This window comes from Armigeres subalbatus, chromosome 2 (assembly GCF_024139115.2).
Source record: "Armigeres subalbatus isolate Guangzhou_Male chromosome 2, GZ_Asu_2, whole genome shotgun sequence".
NCBI classification, from domain to species: Eukaryota; Metazoa; Arthropoda; class Insecta; order Diptera; family Culicidae; genus Armigeres; species Armigeres subalbatus.
In genome coordinates, this window is record NC_085140.1 from 207905686 (window position 1) to 207927790 (window position 22105).

The 22105-nt window shown below is 42.0% G+C and overlaps 2 protein-coding genes across 2 annotated transcripts in view; one reads left to right on the forward strand and one right to left on the reverse strand.

Annotated features, from left to right (window-relative positions):
• Positions 1 to 1993, reverse strand: part of LOC134211557 (BTB/POZ domain-containing adapter for CUL3-mediated RhoA degradation protein 3) — a 25509-nt gene extending 23516 nt beyond the window's left edge. Inside the window, 1 exon segment of the mRNA XM_062688531.1 lies at positions 1567 to 1993. Coding sequence (XP_062544515.1) covers positions 1567 to 1732 — 166 coding nt within the window. The 5' untranslated portion in view covers positions 1733 to 1993.
• A 4276-nt stretch (positions 1994 to 6269) lies between these two features.
• Positions 6270 to 20656, forward strand: LOC134215816 (intraflagellar transport protein 20 homolog). The gene is made up of 3 exons (XM_062694927.1): positions 6270 to 6471; positions 18006 to 18160; positions 20183 to 20656. Exons 1-3 carry the CDS (start codon positions 6348 to 6350, stop codon positions 20297 to 20299), a joined length of 396 nt encoding a protein of 131 aa, XP_062550911.1. The 5' UTR covers positions 6270 to 6347; the 3' UTR covers positions 20300 to 20656.
• Positions 20657 to 22105: the final 1449 nt, after the last annotated feature.

Below are 22105 nucleotides of genomic sequence, written 5' to 3' on the forward strand. Positions count from 1 at the left end.
GGTCCTGATTCCTCTCGTTGTTCTTGAGTCTGTTAGTCTTGAGTTGACTTTGTAGACGAAGGTGGTCGTTGAGTTGCTGATAGTCAGAGTTTGCCTTCAAATAACTGGCTCTTGTAGAATCCGAACGATACTTGCTATGTTTTCTGCGATCAATAGCGTACAGTAATCCTATACTTGACACAGTCGATTCAGCGCGATAGACGTCGAAGTCTTGAAAAATATCGTCCCAGTAAACGTGTGCAAGAAAATCATACATGCCGTTGAAATTGGCTTAATTAAAGTCGTATGAAACGCTTTCAGACGGCTCGTAGAAGCGACAGTACGGATTTATCTTGAGATATGTGGATGGATGATGTCGACCGATTTTAACGAGCTGAATGCACTGCACAGCTAACTCCGGCCTTAGTCTGATAATGAATAAAAAAACATAGATCTATCACATTCTAGCTCCCGGATTAAAGATTCTTGCAATCATATTAATAAAATAGTTGCACGAATATTTTATCCAGAATGCCACTGTCAGATAGCGATAGATATTTAAATCCATCACTTGATTGTAAATTCACGGATACGTATTTTGCCCTCAACAGTAACGCCGTAGGTATTCAGTGCCTGGTACTTGAAGTTGAATCAAAGAAGACGGCCTTACTGTTGAGGTCGAAAAATGTATCTGTAGAGTTACAATCATGTGGTGGAATTGGAAAGGAGAGTACTAACTCGTTTATGAGGTCCCCAGTAGCCTTGCGAGCAAAGGCATAGGATTGCCAATCCGGAAATGGCGAGTTCGATTTGCGGTCCGGTCTGAGATGTTTTCTGGTTGGAAACATTCTCGACTCTGGGCATATTGTATCCATTGTACTTACTTAGTACACAAGATACATACTCAATGAGTATTACTCATGCAATGCTGAGCATAGAAAAGCTTTCAATTAGGCGGGAACAAAATTTCGTTACCAAAATTATTTACCTATTTGAGGGGGAGTCTAAAATTTTACGGGAAAAATAATAAAACTGATGAGTTTTTCATTTTTATCAATTTATGCCTTTATTTTTTATTTCCCACCCCCTTCATTATCGAGAGGTCAGTGGGACAAAAGAAGAATAATTGATTATTTGTTCCGACCTTAATAACTGAGGAAATGCTAATGGAATACTAAGTTGAAAAGCACGCCAAGTTCCAGTTTGAATGTAGAGCCATTGAAGAAGAAGATTAACTCTTTTTATAACAAGTGTTTGTTTGCAGATTTTATTGACGATTTCGGGGTTTCAAGCTTTGTTATTTTGTTACGTTATAGCATATGAATATGTTATTATTTGAATTATAACTCGATATTTATTTTTTTTGCGAATACGCTTTTGCTTACATAGGTGGGTATCTTCTTTTTTCCATTCAATAAACGTTCTACCATTGCAAAGTAATATGACGCATACGGTAGATGTACATACATACATCATCTGTTGCCAGTTTCACCCATTGTCGGATGTCTGAATCAACTCACTCTCTCCGACCCCCAAGGTGAAAGGAACATGAAATAAAGAAACGCATCCGCACTGGTGAGGTCTTACCTTCAGAATCGGTCAGTACTTCCATTCGACCGCTAAACATGGCCCGGAGCATGGTGTCCTGCTTGCAAAGCGTCCCGATTGTCGTGTAGTGCAACGATCCGCCCACATTCAGCTTTACATATTGCGATGGGTTACCCTTGATGAGGGTTTTTTGATCACCCGACATCCTGGAAGATTCCCCGTGGGACTCAATTTTGGCGGATTGTAACTATCTACGGTTAACCACGCGTTTCACTACGATTCTTCACTGGATCCGAATCCGGAGCTGATACCCAATTTCGTAATTAAAATGTACAGCAATTGTAGATCAAATTTTCACTATTTTCGTTGTCTACTGCCTCCTAATCCGTCCAAGGGGCAGCAACTGATGATGGATGATGAATCGTCCGCTGTCAAAACAGAGCATTAGAAGATCTCGCCTAACAAGAGAAAAGGGTTTATTTAAAAATCTTGGCTTATTCAACGAGTTACGTGGGGTCTAGCGTAAGGTGAGCATATTTAGGCCTATTGAGGCTATTCTCACGGTAGTCGACGGTACAATTCAAATGGGAGCCAACGATTATTTTCACTTTACTTGAGAAATCTAACGTGACTCCTACTCGTAGAATAAGGCCAAAACAGGTTTGGTTCCAGTTTGCATGTAGAGCCAATCAAGATAGATAATTTTATCTGATACCGTGGACCCCCGATCATTTAAACGGTACCTCATTCACTTCTTCACTAAGCATCGGATAAATAAATGTTTTTTTGCAACAAAAAATAATATGTAGGGGTGATCGGGGCAATATGGGCCACCTAAGGAAATCGTGCCGAAAAGCTCAAAAAACATCATTCACATGTAGTTGACTTATACTAGAGAATGTTACCTTTCATATTACATCGATGAATGACGAAAAATGCGTTTGGAAATTGTTGGAATGCACTTTTGAAAATGTATTGATTTCAATGTGTGTTCCCGACTATACGGGGCAATATTAGCCACCATTTGGGGCAGTATGGGCCACCCATCCAAAACGTATCGTATCGCAATAAGGAAGAATATGATATTCCTACAACAGTTTGGAATATTCCATACCAAATAAAATTAATAAACCGCTCAACAGCAGACTGAACCGATTTGCCACTCGTCACCGTTGGAACATCCACATTTCAATTGGTCAATGGTCATTTTTTCTGTTTCGATCGCAGTAATGCGCTGTTGTAATTTTTCCGTAATGAATCTTACATATATGATAATATTCTTGTATTTGACTACTGAAATTTGAGCTTTTTCGCATTTTAAGGCCTGATACCTTGATCTGTGCAGGTATGCCCATATTGCCCGATAGAGACTGGTTTTGGAAAAAAAAGTTTTATGATAAATTTAGATTTCTATCAATACAAACATGTATGCACAATATTCAATTTTAATATATCTTTTGATTGTGGTGTATTTTTGACCTGTATTTTAATCAGTTTTGTGTCAAATCAAAACCTTATTTATAAACTTCAAATCTCATAATAATTTTGCCTATGCAGCGAAAATTTACATTTTCAAGTGTATTTTCATGTTTGAATTGAATTTTAATGCGGTTTTCACGATGAGGCATGTGTGGAGCATCCTCTTAAAGATCATATAACTTTTACATGATAAAACTTGTCAATAAGCTCAAAATGAGGGTGGCTCATATTGCCCCTACCCCCAGATAGGGGTAGGTTTATAGTTCGTGTTTGAATGATAAAACGGCCTACATTTCCATACCAACGAATTTGGTGCTTTCATGAACATTATGCAACTCAAATGGGTTGCATAATATCCATTATAACACTCATTTGGGTGCTATAATGAAAAACCAACAGGAGAACAGTAGTTATATGACGGTAATGGTTGTCCGACATTTCGCGGTAAAACATTCCGCGGTTAACCATTTCGCGGTGTACCATTTCGCGGTCTGTATCATTTGGCGGTAATCTGTTTCGCGGTATATATTATTTCGCGGTTTACAATTTCGCGGTATTCAAGCTTAGCTTATCTTTTTAACTTTTTTTTGTATTTTTAAGAGTTTGCCATTCTTTTCTACCAACTATTAATTTTCTCTTCTTTATATGGCCGTTTCTTTCATTGCGTTTCCCTTTCAAGTATTTTTCTCTTTTCTTTTACGCATTATTTTATGTTATTTCCAAAAGACATATACTGCCTGTAATCGCATAACTGTCGCATATGAATAGGAAACCCAGCAAAGATGGGACAACTATGCGGTTACGGGCAGTATACATTATTGTCAATATTAGATTGTGAACTTTGTCATCAAGATACACTATATCATATGATAAAGGTCGCTGTCTTAATACCTTAAAAGGCTATGGTATTCTGGTAGAATTCCGAAGATGGAATGACAGAAAATTATTTATAAGGCAAAAAGTATCTTCCTTAAATGTTAGCCGGTATTAGGCTAAACATCATGTGCTGTCTTCTTCAAATGTTCGCATTTGCCCGGTATAAGACAATATGTGCTGTTTCGTCTTCTTTAAATGTTCGCATTTGCTTGGTATAAGGCAAATTGTGATGTTTTGCCTTCACTCCAAATAATCTAAACGCTGTTTCCACCGGAATTTTCAGGTACATATTACGTGCACACGTAGCTGCAAATGCTTCAGAAAATTCAGGTGAAACTTACGTGTCCGGTGAATTCTATCCAAAACTCAGGTAGAACTTACTTGATTTTCACGTAGAATGATAATTCTATAAACAAAATCAGGTAAAAGTTACGTGAATTTCAGGTGGAAAAAATCTACGTACTTTTTCAGGTGGAAACAACGTGCAGATTTTTTTGGGTGTTCTTTAAATATTTGCATTTGCCCGGTATAAGGCAAAGTGTGTTGTTTTGCTTTCTTCAAATGTTTGCATTTGCCCGGTATAAGGCAAAGTGTGTTGTTTCGCATTCTTTGCATACCGTCATCAGGAATGACAATGGGTCAAATGGGGGTGAGAATGGGTCACTGTTTCAACCACTTTTAATGCTTGTAGATTGAATTGAATGCATCTGAGGGCAAGAAGATTAAAAGATAAGAGACCTTTTCAGACGATTTTGCTCTTCGACCTCCTGACTGTCGGCGAAAGCGATGACCCATTCTCACCCCCAGATCCATTGTCACTCCCGGTGCGGTGGCGGTAGTCGTATTTGCAAATATGTTTTGCTTCAAAACATTTTTTTTTGTTGGGATTTGAATTTATATGAGTCTGGTGTAAACTCAATGATTATTCACTTTACATAATTATTTGGTGAATTTGAGGCTTTACAAAGCTAAAGAACACATTATTTAACTACTTGTAACATTAGTAAAATTAAACCTGCAAATTGGTATTTACCGCGAAAAGTTTCACCGCGGAATAGTACTAACCGCGGAATGGTATACCGCCAAATAATATAAACCGCGAAATGTTATACCGCGATATGATACTGAACCGGAAATGGTAGACCGCGAACTGGTACACCGCGAAATGGTTAACCGCGGAATGTTTTACCGCGAAATGTCGTACAATCGACGGTAATATGGAATCTGATTGTTCTTTGCAGCAATAATTTATTGGCGAGAATGATAAAGTGGAATAATAAACTAGACTGTACAATTTTGGTACAGATTTATCATATTAAAGCTCATTTTTCGGGCTCGGCAAGCCTCGATAGATAAACGTACATCTCGTGCTGAAGAAAATCATCTTATTACAACTAGTTACACAAACTACTATTCTTATACTTGTAAATATCTGGTTGCATTAACTTGTTTTCGTGACTTGTAACTATTGAGCGAGATTTATTCCTATCTTTTATCCTATCACTACCAATGGCACAGAATAACATATATGTACAAGACTACGTGAGGTTTTGATCTACGGTGTGTTGTGGATAAAATTGAAATCAGGAGGAGCGAGATTAGCAGTTATTAAATATAAAATTATTGAAAAACTATCATTGATTCCTTGAGTTAAGAATCCTTTGCATATTCTGTTTAAAATTAAACTAAATGTAAGTTGTCGATTCAAAGGATTTCGTCTACCGGGAAAGCTTATACGTTTCTCGTTATTTAATTATATTATCGCTCTCAGGGTCTGTCTCATTTGGAGAATTAAACTTAAAAGTGACAGTTTGAAAATTAAAACATCACCCCGTTATAAGAATGGCTTGTGCTACCCAGCAATTCCAATAGGACATCGATGGAAAATGATTCGATATCTGTCAAAAGTAATCTTGCTCTGCGAGCAGGGTTATTTGATAATTATTGAAATGTCACTTTTAAGTTTAATTTCAGTTTAATTCTCCAAATGAGACAGACCCTGAATAAGTAACGAACAACGATAAAAAAAAGGCAAAAATATCCTTCTATTAGTTACACTTACTTAGTTAATATATAAAATCGTATAAAATCGTTTAGATGGAGTAAAATCAAAGAGTAGAATTTTTTGCACTGAGTGTAGGACAACACTTCAGAAATGATAGGTGAGAGATTTTTTCATTCTCCTTGGGATTCGATCCCTGCTTATGTTGCTAGAAATTCTGTGTTGAAACATAGAAACGCATTTTGTTTTAAACAGCATAAACCTTTATCTTATGTTGCTCTAGGGAAATGTTTCTTTACAGTAGAGTCCGTATTCATTGTACCCCCAGGCTAAAAGTTTTAAAAGTTGTTTGAAAGTTGCATACAAGATTGCTATGGTAATACTGGATCAAACATTTCGAATTCAAAAATATTAATATTAATAACTATTATTTAGGTTTTCTTTCCTAAAAGAGTGAATAAAAATGAGTGATGAATTTGGCAAATCCGGTCTTTATATCGACGATTTGTATACCTTACGTGTGATTGATCCAGATGTAGCCAATGATACTAACGAGCTCAAAGATGAATGCGAACAGTTTACAGATAGTAAGATCTATGATTTATATGCTTAATGTATTCCTGGAATATTATAATTACTCCGCCTAGCGGTCCTAGTCGCTTTGTCATACATTAAAAAAGGATAAAAACCATATGAATAAGGTCAAATTATCAAATATAGCTCTGGTAGTGTGATAGGTTCCATTATTCATTTATTTTTATTATGAACTAGCCTTATGTACCAGGCTTTGCTCGAGATTGAAAAGTATTTGTTTATATGTTTACAACACCAACATGCTCTGTGTGGCCCCAAATGATGGTTAACACTTTTTAAGTTTACTCCGAGGATTGTAAGCAGCAAATTTCGCTCGAAAACCCCGAAAGCTCTCCGATCCGTCTTCTTAACGTCCACGCTTCATGTCCGTAGAGAGCCACTGGGACTTGGGAGAATTAGAGTTTTATACAGAGCAAATTTCGTTTCTGTCTGCATATTACGGGACCTAAGCTGGCTACTGTGGTGATTCTCCGGGGATTCCGGATAATCTTCCGGTTGAATCTTGCTTGAACTGTCCGACTCCATCTTATTTTTTTCACTCCTTATCGACACATAAGCGCAACCACTCGGCCCAAACTAGGATTCTCTCGATTAAGTTTGGACCGAGTGGTTGCGCTTGTGTGTCGATAAGGAGTGAAAAAAAAATAGTATGGAGTCGGATAGTTCAACTGGAGGATTATCCGGAATCCCCGGAGAATCGCCACAGTTATTAATCCATACAAAATTATTAATCCATGCAGCAGCAATGCGTCTTTTCACTTCACGGGAAACGTCATTCACCCTCATTCATTCTTGTTTACGGACGAACGATACTTTCGAACGAATGCGATTCGTTCGAACCGTTTCTCCATTTGATTTTGCTGGCGTAAACGGGAATGCGCTTCAACTTTCGTTCGAAAGCGCGTTCGTACGTAAACAAGAATATGGGTGATTGTCACATGTCACAAGTATTCCAATGTAAACAAATTCTTCAGCAGCTTCAAACACCCTTCAATAGAATAACATAGTTACGGTGTACTTCGTAGATTGGACACTAGTGATGTGATACTCATGGTTTTCTTTCGAAATCTCCATTCAGATTACTATCAGAAATGAAGGTGGGTGTGATCCTTGATTTCAATCAAGGACCAAAATCACAAAAGCATGAGGATTACTACTCCTGGCCATGCACATCTTCACCGTAACTTGAGATGGGAAGGATTTTTTTTCAATTCTTTATTAGAGTGATTTTTTCAGTGTTAGTAGTTCATCACTTAAGGATGGGAAGGAAGTGTTGATGTAGTACTTATACTAATGACACACTGATGGTATTCGTACCATGATACAAGTTGTACTACTAGTGTGTCACCTTGTACCATGCTGGTACAACGTGGAAAACCATGGTACAATATATACTAAGGTATATAACCGTGGTACTTGTACCACAAGTGTGTCTTTAGTATTACCTAATGAGAGGCCCCCGACTTGGCCCCTGACCAAGGAGTTGGATATTGGGGAAGGTATTCGTTGAGTCAGGATGTGCATGTAGCTGACAATATGACCGTGGTAGATCTTACACCGTAACACACCACGAAAAGGTGTCTACCCAGCGTTACGGGGGTTATCCTTGCCGTCTCACCCTTCAATGGGACAAAAGCATCCACTACTGATCTGCGATCGATTCCAATGATTTTGATGTCGTCTGCAAAGCCCGAGATTATATGCGACCGTGTAATGATAGTGCCGTTCCTCGGCACGCCAGATCTCCTAATACTCCAATGTTGAACATTTAATTCGAAAGTGCATCACCCTGCTTCAATCCATCTAAGGTCACAAACGAAGTTGACACTTCGTCTGAAATCCGAATACTTGATTTCGAGTCATCAAGCCTTGCACGTATCAGTCTAATTGATTTCGCCGGAAAACCATGTTTAGATATAATGTGCCACAGCTAATTTATTTTCACTGCATCGTGCGCTGCTTTAAAATCAAGGAACAGATGATGAGTATGCAAGTTTTACACCCATAATTCAAGAATCATCCGCAGGCTAAACATCTGAACCGTCGTTGACCGTTTCTCACGAAAACCTGCCTGGTATTCGCCGACGAACGACTCCTTAAGCGGTCTGTTAAACAGAATACGCAACTGAATTTTGAACATCGTATTCAGAAGACCTACTCTAGTGCCCTTTCTTATAGACCGGGCATATGAGGCAATCCAACTAGCCGATAGGCAGTTATTCATCTTGCCATATTTTTAGAATAATGTGGTGGATCGATTGATGCAGCTGCTCACTTCCAAGATTGAGAAGCTCGCCCGGGAAATTATCCAGCAGCTTTACTGTTTTGAGGGCTGCGAAATGGTGAGTTGACATCCGGGAAGGGGCGCCTAACATAGCTCCGGTCCACACAAGATCCAATTCTTGCTCTTCCACGGGTCATCCGATGACAATTGACCGCAAGCAAAGGGCTGCGTACTTAGCTGGTAGTGCAGCCTGGGCACTGTTGTCCTTCTGACATCAGCTAGAGTGAGAGGAGCGTCCTGTGTGGTCTGCCTAGGATGTGGTGGGGTTCGACAGTGGGCTCTGTTGAACTTCTATAAAAACTGCATGTGTCCCCAAGCAGGCCCTATCAAAGCGACCGTGTGCCGCTCAAAGCGCACTAGCCTAGTCCTGGTGTTGGGTGGGACTTTAAACAAATTTGACCCGACTGATCGAGCGTCTGTCCACCAAGGAGGTGCGGCTCCAACAGCGTCTGTTCTGGCATCCAGCGGCTGAGTATGAAATGCTATTCCCCGGAAGCTATACCTAAGATGGCAGCCCCATCCCTGTGGATAGGGAACCTTGGGCCAACAACCTACTGTTCCCGAAACATCAATTTGTTCGAGAATCCGATAATGAAAGAATACGGACTGATTTTACGGCGACGACTCTTAGCGCGAAACAACGGACACGAATAGGAACATGGAACGTTTTAACCCTAGCCCAGCAGGGTAAATTGGCACAACTTGCCAATGAGGCACGCCGCATGAAGCTTGAGATCCTGGGACTGAGTGAAGTCCGTTGGCCAAACTTTGGAGAACACAGAACGCCGTCGGGACAAGTTCTGCTATACTCTGGTTTACGAGGTGAACACGCTCCCCGGCATCGCGGAGTTGGCTTCCTACTAAGCGCTCAGGCACACTCTGCGCTTATGAAGTGGAAACCTATAAGTGAAAGGATAATCGTTGCCAGATTTAGAACACGGGTCCGAAACCTTACTATAATCCAATGTTATGCGCCAACCGATGCTGCCGATCTGCAAGACAAAGAGAACTTCTACAGTCAACTCAATGCCGTCGTAGATAGAATTCCGAAGGGTGATATCAAGATCTGTTTGGGCGACTTCAATGCGAAGATCGGATCCGACAACTCGAACCATGAGCGCATTATGGGACGCCATGGTCTCGGAGAAATGAGTGAAAACGGAGAGCTGTTCGCAGAATTTTGTGGTAATAACGACATGGTGATCGGGGATCGCTCTTCCCTCATCGACCGGTTCACAAGGTCACGTGGGTCTCCCGTGACGGCTTTACAGAAAATCAAATCGACCACATCTGCATCAGCCGAAAATGGAAACGGAGCCTTCTTGATGTACGGAATAAACGTAGTGCCGATATCGCGTCTGATCATCACCTCCTCATCGGCGAAATACGCCTGCGCATTGCGCGGATTCGTCGGCAGGAGGAAAGAGTTGGACGACGATTCAACACACGCCGACTGGATGATGCCACGGTGAAACGGTCCTTCGTTGAAGAACTGGAGACGCGTGCTGCAGATATTCCGGAAGGTGGCAGCGTGGAAGACCAATGGACCGCCATCAAGAATGCCTTCATCGCCACCAGCGAGAACAATCTGGGTGAACTACGCACCCAGAGAAAACAATGGATCACCGATGAGACCTGGAGGAAGATAGAGGAGCGAAGAGAAGCCAAAGCCGCGATAGAGCGATCGAAAACGAGAGGAGCCAAAGTCTTAGCCCGTCAACGATACACGGCTCTTGAGAAGGAAGTAAAACGCTCATGTCGACGGGACAAGCGAGCGTGGGCAGACTCTCTGGCCGACGAAGGAGAGAGAGCCGCCGCAACCGGGGACATTCGCCTCCTCTACGATATCTCACGACGCTTAAGCGGGGCGAAGATGAATGCAACGATGCCTGTGAAAGACGCGAGTGATCAGTTATTGACCGACCCAACTGACCAGCTGAAACGCTGGTTCGAGCACTTCGAACAACTTTTTCAAGTGCCAACCAGGCCATCACCACCTCGGCATGATCTGCCTAGGATCCGACGTATAACACGTGTCAATACCGAAGCTCCATCACTGCTAGAGATTCAAACAGCCATCCAAAGCATGAAATCGAATAAAGCCCCAGGGGTCGACCGAATATCAGCCGAGATGCTCAAAGCTGACCCCATGACATCCGCTCAACTACTGCATCGTTTATTTCGTAATATCTAGGACACCGTCACTTTCCCGGTCGACTGGATGCAAGGTATCTTAGTGAAGGTGCCCAAAAAGGGTGACCTGACTGTATGCGATAACTGGCGAGGCATTATGTTGCTGTGTACCGTTCTCAAAGTTCTGTGCAAAATTATCCTAGCCCGGATTCAGGAGAAGATCGATGCGACTCTCCGGCGGCAGCAAGCCGGATTCCGTGCCGGAAGATCCTGTGTGGACCATATTGTCACGCTCCGCATCATTTTGGAGCAAGTCAACGAATTCCAAGAGTCCCTTTACTTGGTATTCATTGACTACGAAAAGCTTTCGACCGTCTCAATCACGAGAATATGTGGGGCGCCCTGAGACGCAAGGGGTTCCTGAGAAAATCATCGGCCTCATCGAGGCACAGTACGAGGCCTTTTCGTGTAGAGTGCTGCACAATGGGTCCTGTCCGACCCTATCCGGGTCGTAGCTGGTGTGAGGCAAGGATGTATTCTATCACCGTTACTGTTCCTCATCGTAATCGATGAGATTCTGGTAGATGCGATTGACCGTGAACCAAACCGCGGGCTGTTATGGCAGCCTATAACCATGGAGCACCTAAACGACTTCGAATTGGCGGATGACGTTGCACTACTCGCGCAACGGCGCTCTGATATGCAGAGTAAGCTCAACGACCTTGCCGATCGCTCCTCCTCGGCAGGTTTAGTCATCAACGTCAACAAAACCAAATCGTTGGATGTAAACACGGTGACTCCTTCCAGTTTCACAGTAGCCGGGCAACCAGTGGAGAATGTTGAAAGCTTCCAATATCTTGGTAGCCAAATGGCGTCAGACGGCGGTACCAAGATCGACATAGGCGCACGGATCAAGAAAGCAAGGGCTGCTTTTGCGAGTTTAAGAAATATCTGGAAAACAGGCAGATAAGTGAACGCACCAAAATACGAATTTTCAACTCTAACGTGAAATCTGTGCTGTTATACGCTAGCGAAACATGGTGTGTATCAGTGGAGAACACTCAACGGCTGCAGGTGTTCATTAACAGATGCCTGCGGTATATAATTCGGGCCTGGTGGCCTCACAACTGGATCTCAAACAACGAGCTCCATCGTCGTTGTCACCAGAGGCCGATAGCAACAGAAATTCGGGATCGGAAGTGGGGCTGGGTCGGCCACACTCTACGTAGGGGCGGAAACGAAATCTGTAAGCAAGCATTAGACTGGAACCCAGCGGGACATCGCAGCAGAGGCAGACCCAGAGGCTCATGGCGGCGAAGCCTCAATAAAGAAATAAAAGAAGTCGACCGAAATCTAACCTGGCAACAGGTTAAAGCGATAGCCGGGCATCGTTCAGGATGGAGATCTTTCAAGTCGGCCCTTTGCACCACCGGAGGTGTACAGGATCCTTAAGTAAAGTAAGTTTACTGTTTTAAATATTATATTATAAGAAGGCTCTTAACTCCATCTTTCGTTGGTGGCTCCACAGCTTGACCGTCGTCGACTATGTCCAAGTGGTCCTTAATACACCTTCGTTTTTACAATTTCTCGAAGTTTTTCTTCCCCCTGGCTGTTAGCATTGTCTTGTCTGTCAGCAAATTCCCCTCTCGGTTATTGTACATGACGGGTACTTATACCGCGCGCTATTGAACCTTCGTATATCGTTTCTATACATGTTTTCCTACGCTTCATCTATCACACTCTTTTCGTGGTGCCATTGCTTTCTGCGATGGATTCGTTTCTCTTCTGCCCTTGCTACACTCAACACTGTATTGCTCTCTATTTCTACGGGTAATCTCGTCCGTCACTCGCTGGCACTCCTCATCAAACTCAACATTTCGTTGGCCTGCGCTATTGTAGTCACAACTTCGTGGATATTCTCCCACAATCTTTTGACGTCACCAGATACGTTGGCATATACTACTCTTAACGTCATCAGAGAGGTTGGCATCTTGGCTCGTCCAGCATCTGGCGGTACTGTTCAGTAACCCCTTTAACTGCTAAGCGTTGGATAATAAAACGCATCGTTCTGTTATTTCGTAAATTCGTGTTGATGGATAGTCGCGCCCGATTTTTTTTGCAACTACAAGTAGATAGAATTCCGAAGGGTGATATCAAGATCTGTTTGGGCGACTTCAATGCGAAGATCGGATCCGACAACTCGAACCATGAGCGCATTATGGGACGCCATGGTCTCGGAGAAATGAGTGAAAACGGAGAGCTGTTCGCAGAATTTTGTGGTAATAACGACATGGTGATCGGGGGATCGCTCTTCCCTCATCGACCGGTTCACAAGGTCACGTGGGTCTCCCGTGACGGCTTTACAGAAAATCAAATCGACCACATCTGCATCAGCCGAAAATGGAAACGGAGCCTTCTTGATGTACGGAATAAACGTAGTGCCGATATCGCGTCTGATCATCACCTCCTCATCGGCGAAATACGCCTGCGCATTGCGCGGATTCGTCGGCAGGAGGAAAGAGTTGGACGACGATTCAACACACGCCGACTGGATGATGCCACGGTGAAACGGTCCTTCGTTGAAGAACTGGAGACGCGTGCTGCAGATATTCCGGAAGGTGGCAGCGTGGAAGACCAATGGACCGCCATCAAGAATGCCTTCATCGCCACCAGCGAGAACAATCTGGGTGAACTACGCACCCAGAGAAAACAATGGATCACCGATGAGACCTGGAGGAAGATAGAGGAGCGAAGAGAAGCCAAAGCCGCGATAGAGCGATCGAAAACGAGAGGAGCCAAAGTCTTAGCCCGTCAACGATACACGGCTCTTGAGAAGGAAGTAAAACGCTCATGTCGACGGGACAAGCGAGCGTGGGCAGACTCTCTGGCCGACGAAGGAGAGAGAGCCGCCGCAACCGGGGACATTCGCCTCCTCTACGATATCTCACGACGCTTAAGCGGGGCGAAGATGAATGCAACGATGCCTGTGAAAGACGCGAGTGATCAGTTATTGACCGACCCAACTGACCAGCTGAAACGCTGGTTCGAGCACTTCGAACAACTTTTTCAAGTGCCAACCAGGCCATCACCACCTCGGCATGATCTGCCTAGGATCCGACGTATAACACGTGTCAATACCGAAGCTCCATCACTGCTAGAGATTCAAACAGCCATCCAAAGCATGAAATCGAATAAAGCCCCAGGGGTCGACCGAATATCAGCCGAGATGCTCAAAGCTGACCCCATGACATCCGCTCAACTACTGCATCGTTTATTTCGTAATATCTAGGACACCGTCACTTTCCCGGTCGACTGGATGCAAGGTATCTTAGTGAAGGTGCCCAAAAAGGGTGACCTGACTGTATGCGATAACTGGCGAGGCATTATGTTGCTGTGTACCGTTCTCAAAGTTCTGTGCAAAATTATCCTAGCCCGGATTCAGGAGAAGATCGATGCGACTCTCCGGCGGCAGCAAGCCGGATTCCGTGCCGGAAGATCCTGTGTGGACCATATTGTCACGCTCCGCATCATTTTGGAGCAAGTCAACGAATTCCAAGAGTCCCTTTACTTGGTATTCATTGACTACGAAAAAGCTTTCGACCGTCTCAATCACGAGAATATGTGGGGCGCCCTGAGACGCAAGGGGGTTCCTGAGAAAATCATCGGCCTCATCGAGGCACAGTACGAGGCCTTTTCGTGTAGAGTGCTGCACAATGGGGTCCTGTCCGACCCTATCCGGGTCGTAGCTGGTGTGAGGCAAGGATGTATTCTATCACCGTTACTGTTCCTCATCGTAATCGATGAGATTCTGGTAGATGCGATTGACCGTGAACCAAACCGCGGGCTGTTATGGCAGCCTATAACCATGGAGCACCTAAACGACTTCGAATTGGCGGATGACGTTGCACTACTCGCGCAACGGCGCTCTGATATGCAGAGTAAGCTCAACGACCTTGCCGATCGCTCCTCCTCGGCAGGTTTAGTCATCAACGTCAACAAAACCAAATCGTTGGATGTAAACACGGTGACTCCTTCCAGTTTCACAGTAGCCGGGCAACCAGTGGAGAATGTTGAAAGCTTCCAATATCTTGGTAGCCAAATGGCGTCAGACGGCGGTACCAAGATCGACATAGGCGCACGGATCAAGAAAGCAAGGGCTGCTTTTGCGAGTTTAAGAAATATCTGGAAAAACAGGCAGATAAGTGAACGCACCAAAATACGAATTTTCAACTCTAACGTGAAATCTGTGCTGTTATACGCTAGCGAAACATGGTGTGTATCAGTGGAGAACACTCAACGGCTGCAGGTGTTCATTAACAGATGCCTGCGGTATATAATTCGGGCCTGGTGGCCTCACAACTGGATCTCAAACAACGAGCTCCATCGTCGTTGTCACCAGAGGCCGATAGCAACAGAAATTCGGGATCGGAAGTGGGGCTGGGTCGGCCACACTCTACGTAGGGGCGGAAACGAAATCTGTAAGCAAGCATTAGACTGGAACCCAGCGGGACATCGCAGCAGAGGCAGACCCAGAGGCTCATGGCGGCGAAGCCTCAATAAAGAAATAAAAGAAGTCGACCGAAATCTAACCTGGCAACAGGTTAAAGCGATAGCCGGGCATCGCTCAGGATGGAGATCTTTCAAGTCGGCCCTTTGCACCACCGGAGGTGTACAGGATCCTTAAGTAAAGTAAGTTTACTGTTTTGAATATTATATTATAAGAAGGCTCTTAACTCCATCTTTCGTTGGTGGCTCCACAGCTTGACCGTCGTCGACTATGTCCATGTGGTCCTTAATACACCTGCGTTTTTACAATTTCTCGAAGTTTTTCTTCCTCCTGGCAGTTAACATTGTCTTGTCTGTCAGCAAATTCCCCTCTCGGTTATTGTACATGACGGGTACTTATACCGCGCGCTATTGAACCTTCGTATATCGTTTCTATACATGTTTTCCTACGCTTCATCTATCACACTCTTTTCGTGGTGCCATTGCTTTCTGCGATGGATTCGTTTCTCTTCTGCCCTTGCTACACTCAACACTGTATTGCTCTCTATTTCTACGGGTAATCTCGTCCGTCACTCGCTGGCACTCCTCATCAAACTCAACATTTCGTTGGCCTGCGCTATTGTAGTCACAACTTCGTGGATATTCTCCCACAATCTTTTGACGTCACCAGATACGTTGGCATATACTACTCTTAACGTCATCAGAGAGGTTGGCATCTTGGCTCGTCCAGCATCTGGCGGTACTGTTCAGTAACCCCTTTAACTGCCAAGCGTTGGATAATAAAACGCATCGTTCTGTTATTTCGTAAATTCGTGTTGATGGATAGTCGCGCCCGATTTTTTTTGCAACTACAAGGTAGTGATCCGAGTCAATGCTCGGGCCTCTGAAGGACGTTACATCTATAACGTCCTAGAAATACCGTCCGTCGTTCAGCACGTGGTCTATGTGTCGCCACTCAGATGTTGCCAGGTGTGTTTGCGGATATTCTTACGTGTGAAATAGGTACTGCTGATTGCCATCCAAGTCGCAGACCATTATCGTTGGTAGCGGAATGACTCATAACTCTCCTCATCTGCTTCCCGATCACCATGAAGCCAGCTCCACGTTCTGCTCTGTCGCCGTCGCTGTAGTAGATGTGATACTATAATTAGAGATGGTTGGTTTTCACATTTTGCAAACCCGAACCCGACCCGAATCCGATTTATAAATTCTTTTCAAACCCGAGCAAGATATGAATAATCATATCAAACCTAATTCGTAAACTCGTACCCGACTCGAACCCGAAAAAATTCAATTATTTGAAGCCGAGCTAGACCCAAACTTAATTTCTGCTGGAAAAACTAGATATCTTATATTTCTCTTTACATCGAAAAGAATGTGAGCTTAAACAACGCACAAACCTCAAAATTATCAGAAACGATTAAAAAAATATTCAGCACATTATTTTTTTAAAACCCGTAGGGTAATTCGCCAAATGTTGAACGGCTAATTTCTTCGCCTATTGTTGAACGCATGGGCATTTCTTATGGAAGTTCAACAATAGGCGACAAAATTAGCCGTTCAACATTTGGCGGTTTCCCCTACCCGACATTTTTTCGTCTCACAAATCCGTACCCGACCCGAACCCGATATTGTACTAATTTTCTAAACCCGAACCCGATCCGTACCCGTCGGGTTTCGGGTTTTGAATTATCTCTAACTTGAATGAAGTTTTTGCGATGGGATTCACCGCTCGATAGATAGAAGCCCAACACGTGCAGGTTCATTCAAAATTCTTACGTTTCAAGATCCGACTTTCCAATCTTTGTCCTACATTCGTTGCTCGGTCTGTTGCCGTCGAATCTATCCGTTTGCTCTGCTTTTGTCTTTCTAAGTAACTGTAGAATATTCGGTAGAGTACTTTGTCAGGGTAACGTATGTGCGCAGAAATTTTTAGGGCACTTAAACTTAACAACAAGTTGCATTCGACGGGGAATCCTGTCCCATTGTTTCCTATTAAAAATTGGCCGTATCGGATTATGGGATCAAGAGTTATGGTCAAATTTTTACGCTTAAATCGCGTTAAAGTCTCGCCATATTTTTTCAGGCTCTGATCCTGAACCGATTTGCTAGCAATAAGTGGGAATTGGACGCATTTATTCCTATTGAAAATTGGCCCGATCGGCCCAAAAAAGTTGGGATCATAAGTTGTGGCCATAAATACTAATTTCAGAACCTGTTGTAAATGATTGTTTGGCACTTACACCCATCCGATTTACTTGCAACAAGTTGCGTTCGGCAGTAAATTTTACAATGAGTATAAATTAATGTAAAAATAAGACCTATCCACCTATTAGTGTTATTTAATGTTTCATATATGTTTCTCTACCCTTTCAAACAAGCGAGTAAGGTATCATCACCGCTAGGTGGATTAATGAGGGTTCCTCTATTATTTTGATCTATTAAAAATAAGTTCATCACATTAGGCTTGGTTGCGATTCAATGAAGCACAAGCAACCTTACAGGGCAGAGGAAGATCTTTAGAAAAAAAATGCCTACCTATTTTTTATTTCATGGATTGAAAAAGAGTTTAACAGAGTTTAACGAATGTTTGTTTTTCTACAGGCCTGGCTGCATTTCGACATATAATAGAACAGTTCGTCAGTATTGTGGAGAATTTTGCAACCGAAGTTGACGAGGAAAAAATGCGAGCTATAGGAATTCAAAACTTATTAAAAACATTTTCGAAGCAGAGGGAATCAGAGCAGCAGCAAATACAGGTACGGTTCACGGTGCCCCCAGAAGCGAATATTATCGCACTTTCATGAACCTCCGTGGTTTTCTCACGAAAAGAAAGCCTAGGGCACCAGGAAAAGGATACGGGGTGTTTTAAAATCTTTCATCGGTGAAATTTTGAATACGCCCTATTTTAAAATTGTATGGCTTTTCCCATATACATACATGTTAGCTGCAAAAAGTAAATATATAGTGCTTACCTTTTCAACAGTAATTAAATCAACTATTGTTGAAATGCCAGTAGCAATACGAAATCTTCCAAATAAATTAATGTTCTTCGACATTCGGGTAATGTGTCCAGCCCACTTAGGTCTGTCATACATTAAGATTGGTCGAACTATAAATCTCATGAAACAATAGTGCTGTCAAAGTCTGAGCACAGATATGAAAAATTACAAATCACTGGTTACACAAATCTAGCAAAAGACTCAATGCAATCGGTACACGCTAAGCTTAGCAAGTTCTATTGTTTAACACTGAAAATACCGCATTTCAATCATTCTAAAATTTGACCAAAAGCGAACAATAGCGAAAAGACATCATCATTATTCTTATTTTTTGGCGTTTATTACTCAGCTGCATTCCATCCAAATTACTTGATTTTTGAAATATGGCTTATTTCAATACACGGAGAACCTCGTTTACTCATTAATAGCACAGAGAACAGACATGGAGGCTCGAACAAAATTTCTTGCATAACATGTGTAAACAAAAACATCTTACCTCAACGCCATCGACGTCCACATTGCAACTCACAATCTCATTTTGACAACATGATGGCGCTGGTATGCTCTTGCATGCATAATGACACTAGCGTACAGTGGCATTTTTTGATGACACTAGCGCTGATTATGCACGGGATAACGACGACATTTCAAAGTAATGTCAAAATGAACAGTAAAAAGAAATCACAACATGGCGAGTGCAGCTTCAACGTCTGTTCTCTGTGTTAATAGGTACTTTTGTTTGCTATCACTTTCCTTTTGCTGGAAAATTTACCCATTTTGGGAGAGTAAGTGGATCTACTCATTTAAGTGAGTGATACTAGCCATGTTCTAAGTAATTTGGATGGAATAACTTGCTAAGCTTACCGTGTAAAGATTGCATAGGTATTGAGTCTTTTGCTACGGGTTGTCTGGATTGTTGGGCCAAACTACCCCGGTGAGGTGCTTGCATCTTGCTCTCGTTTTATCATGGGAAAGAAAGGGAAAACTAACCAAATTTTGAGTAAATTTTGTTGCGATATTCTCAGTAAGTATTTTGAACTCAAGTTTTGGGTTGATTTATCTGTCCGTGTAGGTTTTTGTAACCAGTGATTTGTTTTTATTATAATCATTCAATTTTACATCTTTGTGCTCAGACAATTACTGATGCATTTGGAAAGCGAATATTTTATGCTTGTTTTAATTTATTATGTTTACATGTCACACTTTACATAGAATCCCTTCTATCCCATAAAATTTGTTGAACTTATCGTGATAATGCAATAGTGAATTGGCATTTACACACATCTTTTATTGAGATTTTTTTTTGCAAACACAGAACGCAAACTAAGCTTTTCGTGATCGATGTTGTTCCATGAGATTCATAATTCGACTAGTTCGACCAATATTAATGTATGACAGACCTGCGTGGGCTGGACACATTACCCGAATGTCGAAGAACATTAATTTATTTGGAAGATTTCGCATTGCTACTGGCATTTCAACAATAGTTGATTTAATTACTATTGAAAAGGTAAGCACTATATATTTACATTTTGCAGCTAACATGTATGTATATGGGAAAAGCCATACAATTTTAAAATAGGGCGTATTCAAAATTTCACCGATGAAAGATTTTAAAACATCCCGTATCCTTTTCCTGGTGCTCTAAGCTTTCTTTTCGTGAGAAAACCACGGAGGTTCATGAAAGTGCGATAATATTCGCGTCTGGGGGCACCGTGCGGTTTAAAATGCACCTCTATTCCAGAAAGCTATATTTAATTCCTATAATTTTGTTTCTAGGGTGAAATCATCGAGAAAATGGTTGAGCTGGATAAACTTAAAATAGAATATCAATACCTGCAAAGGATTGAATCCGAGCAACAGGAAATGATCGATAATTTCTATCAGAATCAATAAACCTGGCTACTGCCCCTAGACTTCACTGCCCGTCAATTCATAACAGTTCCATGTTTGCTTGATTTCTTAGCTACATGGGACTATTAGGCATTTTTGGACAGTTCACTTCATAGCAGGGGCTGGTAGCGATCAGATCAATGCTATTCTAAATAGTAACTTAAGTGACCAACGTGGACGAAAAAAGAGACTTTTAGTCAGCGTTGAGAAAAACTCCAAAACTTAAATTTAAACTTGAACTTGGTGAAAAAACTCAAGCGTGATGCTTTCCTTTAAAGCCGCAAACAAATTTGCTCGCGCATGAGAACTTAATGAATTAGATTTGGAATTACTTTACAATAAACATAAGTTTGAAATCTAGATGCTTGAAGAATTCGTGAACTTGGGCTCACTGGTGACCTCCGATAACTACCCGCTACCATGTCTGCTATGTGCATTAGGGTGGTTCAAAAAATCGATTTTGCTCCACTGTGCTCATCTGATTCTTTACCATGTTCTGAGTGTCCTCTGAAAATTTGAACTCATTTGAATTAAAACTGATTTAGCACAAGCCGTTTCAAGTTTGCATGCAAATTAGTATGGGGAAATTTATTTTTTCATTATACTGTTAATGACGCTTCCCCATCAAGCGCATGTTAAAAGAAAACCTACATAGGAATACTCAACAGCTTTCACTCAGTGAAAACCGCATCTCAAATCATCGTTCCAATAATTAGTAATCGAATTTAATCAATACCGTGGTTTTCTGGAGCTAATTGCATAACTCCTCAACAGGCAACATTGCTGCTCGTGGCGCGAAAGATAGCACACACAAATTCAGGCTACTATGTTGCACTGCATATTTCAGTGATGCCCTCAAAGAAGTTTAACGATCATGACTAAAGATTCGCAACCTGTCTTAAAATCGATTACTAATTATTGGGACGATTAATCAACATGCGGTTTTCGTTGGGTGAAAGCTGTTGAGTATCCCTTTTAGCTATGTAGGTTTTCTTTTAACCTGCGCTTAATGGGGAAACGTCATTAACAGTATAATGAAAAAATAAATTTCCCCATACTAATTTGCATGCAAACTTGAAACGGTTTGTGCTAAATCAGTTTTAATCCAAATGAGCTCAAATTTTCAGAGGACACTCAGAACATGGTAAAGAATCAGATGAGCACTGTGGAGCAAAATCGATTTTTTGAACCACCCTAGTGCATCCTATTCGCGAATAGGAAGGTAATGCCTCTACTCATTCTTATGGCAAAAACTCATTGCTATCTGTCAGACTGAGCGTGAAACATGGCCGCCCATCACCCCTTCTTGTTCCTCCACAGTAAAATCCCATAAGGAACTGTCAGACTGTGCGTGAAGAATTTACCTTCGTAGTCGCGAATAAAAAAACAAGGCAAAGGGAATTTGATGGTATTGTTTTCTTTCACGATGACATCAATAGGGTAGGTGTTCCAATCGTCGCCATAGTTAAGAACAACTATTTTTTTTAAATATAAATAAAAGGCATGTGGATGGTGTTTATATGTCAAACAAAAGGGTTCCCTTCCTGCTCCTTAGAATAAATGTAAAAACCGCATTAAAATTCCTGATAATGCCGAAAATTGCTTAATCCAATAATAGGAACGCATGTACCAGTTTTGGCAGTATTCTTAATTTTGGTTCCTAATATGGCAAATCCCATTGTTTTCTTATGGGATTGGTCATAATGGGACCACTAATGCGACAACTGGTGCAAAGGAGAACAAAAATTAAGCAAATCATTTTTAACAATTGCGTTTTGTTTGTTTTGGAGGAGATTGAAGGTGGTGATA